General features: G+C 30.6%; 1 protein-coding gene across 1 annotated transcript; it reads left to right on the top strand.

Moving 5' to 3' along the window:
• Nucleotides 1-251: 251 nt before the first annotated feature.
• LOC133831173 (dual specificity phosphatase Cdc25) lies at nt 252-2020 on the top strand. The gene is made up of 3 exons (XM_062261377.1): nt 252-430; nt 513-651; nt 1583-2020. Exons 1-3 carry the CDS (start codon nt 348-350, stop codon nt 1763-1765), a joined length of 405 nt encoding a protein of 134 aa, XP_062117361.1. The 5' UTR covers nt 252-347; the 3' UTR covers nt 1766-2020.
• The last annotated feature ends 1259 nt before the right edge of the window (nt 2021-3279 follow it).

Here is a 3279-nt window from a genome sequence, read left to right as displayed (position 1 = left end):
GAGCCATAGATTAATTTTTTTTTTTTGAAAAATAACTATATTTTTGCATTGTATTAAAAATCCCATAAAATAAACAAAACATAAAATAAACACATTAGTATCAACCAAAAAAATATTACTCACCTTAATAAAGATGGTTTTTTCCTCCAAATTTTAGAAATAAATAAGATTATAAGGTAATATATCAAAAAAAAGATTTTGTTTTTATTTATTCTTAGTTAGAGGACTAAAAATCTTATTTGGGCACCTGATACCTTTGCTGGAGAGTGGAGAGAATAAATGATGAGAAAAAATAAAAATCAAAGATCAGAATCTGATAGGCAGAGAAGAAAAGGGCAAGAACAAGAATGGCTAGGAACATCTCATACATAACAGGCTCCCAGCTTCTCTCACTCAAACGTCGCCCAAACATAGCCATCATAGATGTCAGGTAAGCCTTATTATATATACATATAATATGCATACTTATATTTCTTAATTGAGCAAATAATTGATTTTGGTATGTCATTCAGGGACGATGAAAGGAGTTACGATGGACATATATCTGGGTCTCTCCACTACGCCAGTGACTCCTTCTCTGATAAGATCTCCAATCTCGTTCAACAAGTCAAGGGCAAAGATACCCTTGTATTCCATTGCGCTCTAAGCCAGGTTTTTCTTTCTATTCGTGGATTTTATTCTAATGGGTATTCTTTTGATTGAACTAATGGTTTAGTCAATGAAGTTGATTCTTTGCATTTCATTGATAATTCAATATTTCCCAGAAATTTTTTATTTTGATTCAATCTCTATTTGATTGACTTGTTGATGAACTGCTCAATGACTTAAACTGCCCCTTTGTGGACAAAATATAGGGTTGATATTCTAATGAGGTTTAAACAAGAGTTCAATTTGCAACATTTTGTATCAAATTCTATTCTTATGCTTAGCCTTTTAAACATAGAAATCAAATGCCTTATATCTTATATCGTGGAAGAGTATATACTTGGGGAATTATCGAAATTTACATGAATTGGCCATTTGAGAAAAGGATCACAGGATTCGACCTGCATTTTCGACTAAGGGCTAACTGTTTCTTAAATTTTTTTACATGAACTATGCTGTTGGATGCTTGCTATGCTTGCAGCCTTGGAACTTATATTGTATAGCATAGCCTTAAAAGTTAAAACCTGTGTTCGAAAAGCCAATTAGCAATATTGTGCATTATGGTGTAAATCTTGATTGTTTATGACTGAGTTTTTCCTAATGGTTATCAAATCCGGGATCTCTTGGATTCAAGGGTGATCAGGCTCTCATGATAAAGGTTATACAAGTTTCTTTGGGAGAAAATTTACTTTGTTCATTTGACAATTATACTTGATATACTGCTGTGTCTTTAGATTATAAACAAGCTGCAATAGTGGTGTAGCATGATAAGTCTCAAAGTTTCTTATAAAGTTGCAATCTAAATTCATGTCTACCTTGTTCTTTAAGATGTCAAAAGCCAAAACCATCAAAACATTTTGGATGGTTTTATGAAATTATTAATTTTGACTGACAACCAACAATCATTCTTACCTAGGGTTTGTTGGTAATATTGTAGGTTCGTGGCCCAAGTTGTGCTAGGAAGTTGGTAAATTATCTGGAGGAGGTGAAGGATGATGCTGGTATAAAAAATGTCTTGGTTCTTGAACGCGGCTTCAATGGCTGGGAAGCTTCTGGTCGACCAGTTTGTCGCTGTAACAAAGTTCCCTGCAATGGCGAGATCGCATCAGGAGTTTCTTAACTGACATCTGTGCCAGAAGAGAAAAGAAGACAATAATTGCATTGTATTATGGACATTTAGATACATTTGATCTGTTTAAACTACCATATACATCTTCACTTAAGTCATGTGGTGTGAATCTGGAATGGAAGCTTTCAATAGATGAACACATTAAACTTCTTATTTTGTTAAGATACCAAAGTTAATAAACATATCATAATGAATGAGAGAAATGTTGGACAAAGTTTCAATCCCTCTTCATTGTATTTTTCTTTATCTCTTTAATATCTTAAAACTCTTCAAGTTATTGCCAGCAGCATTTTGAATTCCCATTTTTACTAGAGTGAAACAATCATTTTTATTCCAAAGAATACCATGACATAAAATCTATAAATAAAGAAATTGTAATTTTTTCGGTTTAGATTACAGTATAATAAACATACTATTTACAGTAGAATAAACTTGTCATAATTTCTAATATATACTATATAAAATCTTCAATTTCATTTATAAAATTTTAAGTATACACTTCAATTATAATAGAACTAGAAAATATAACTAAGCGAGCATGGTAGGGATTCATTTTCACCCTACCAATACAACACACTCTATATATGGACACATTGGGGCGTCTTGACCCCATTTTTTTTATGACGGTGTTCATTGTATAGCGAACTTCCTGCAGGTTTTCAAGAAATTCTGAAAAATTTACAGTGCTAGAAACAAATTTCAAACAACTTTTTATACATGTTTTTTTAATTCGCTTCACGTAATTCTTTATAAAAAATATAAATTATGTACAAATAAATTTATATTTTGTGTAAGGGTTATTTTTCTTGATTACCAGTTTAGATTTTTTATTTGTAAAAATTAACTTTTATTCAATGTTTGGCAAGACGAAAGAGTGTTGGAAGGATGGAGAGTTTAATATTGATTGAGAGGATATTTAGTTTCCTCAATATTATTTGATATTGAGGGGTAGATTTAAAATTTAAATGAAAAATTAGTAAATTATCTGTTATTATATAATATATACTTAATTATTATTTAAGGGCATATATGTCATTTTTGTAATTTTTTTAATCTTCTTATAGAATCATTATTTTTTTTTTGAAGAATTGATTTTGGAGGATTTGGAGGGAGACTTCTTCCCTCCATCTTTCCTCTCCTTTTAGCTTTCTCCCTTGCGAAACAAATGTTTTTTGCTCTCCACCCACCTTTTTCCATCCTACCATTTCCACCTCTTCTACAAATCCCTCCTACAAAACATAGGGACTCAGTGTTTTGTCAAAATGTTAAAAATAGGAATCGATAGATAGATTATTTAAATGTTATATTTTGATCGATTACCTGTTTTGACCACTTCTTTTTAAAAATTAACTTTTGGACTCTATATTTTGTCAAAAGGTTAAAATTCTTTATAAAAAGTCTACATTATGTATATAGAAAATTTTGTTTTGTGTAAGGGTTCACACTATTTATTTTGAACCTTGTATTTTAGTCGATTATGCTTTTAGACCCTTTATTTTTAAAAA

The sequence above is a fragment of the Humulus lupulus genome, chromosome 4 (assembly GCF_963169125.1).
Source record: "Humulus lupulus chromosome 4, drHumLupu1.1, whole genome shotgun sequence".
NCBI classification, from domain to species: Eukaryota; Viridiplantae; Streptophyta; class Magnoliopsida; order Rosales; family Cannabaceae; genus Humulus; species Humulus lupulus.
The sequence above is the reverse complement of the archived record's forward strand: the minus strand, read 5'-3'. Positions and strand labels throughout refer to the sequence as shown.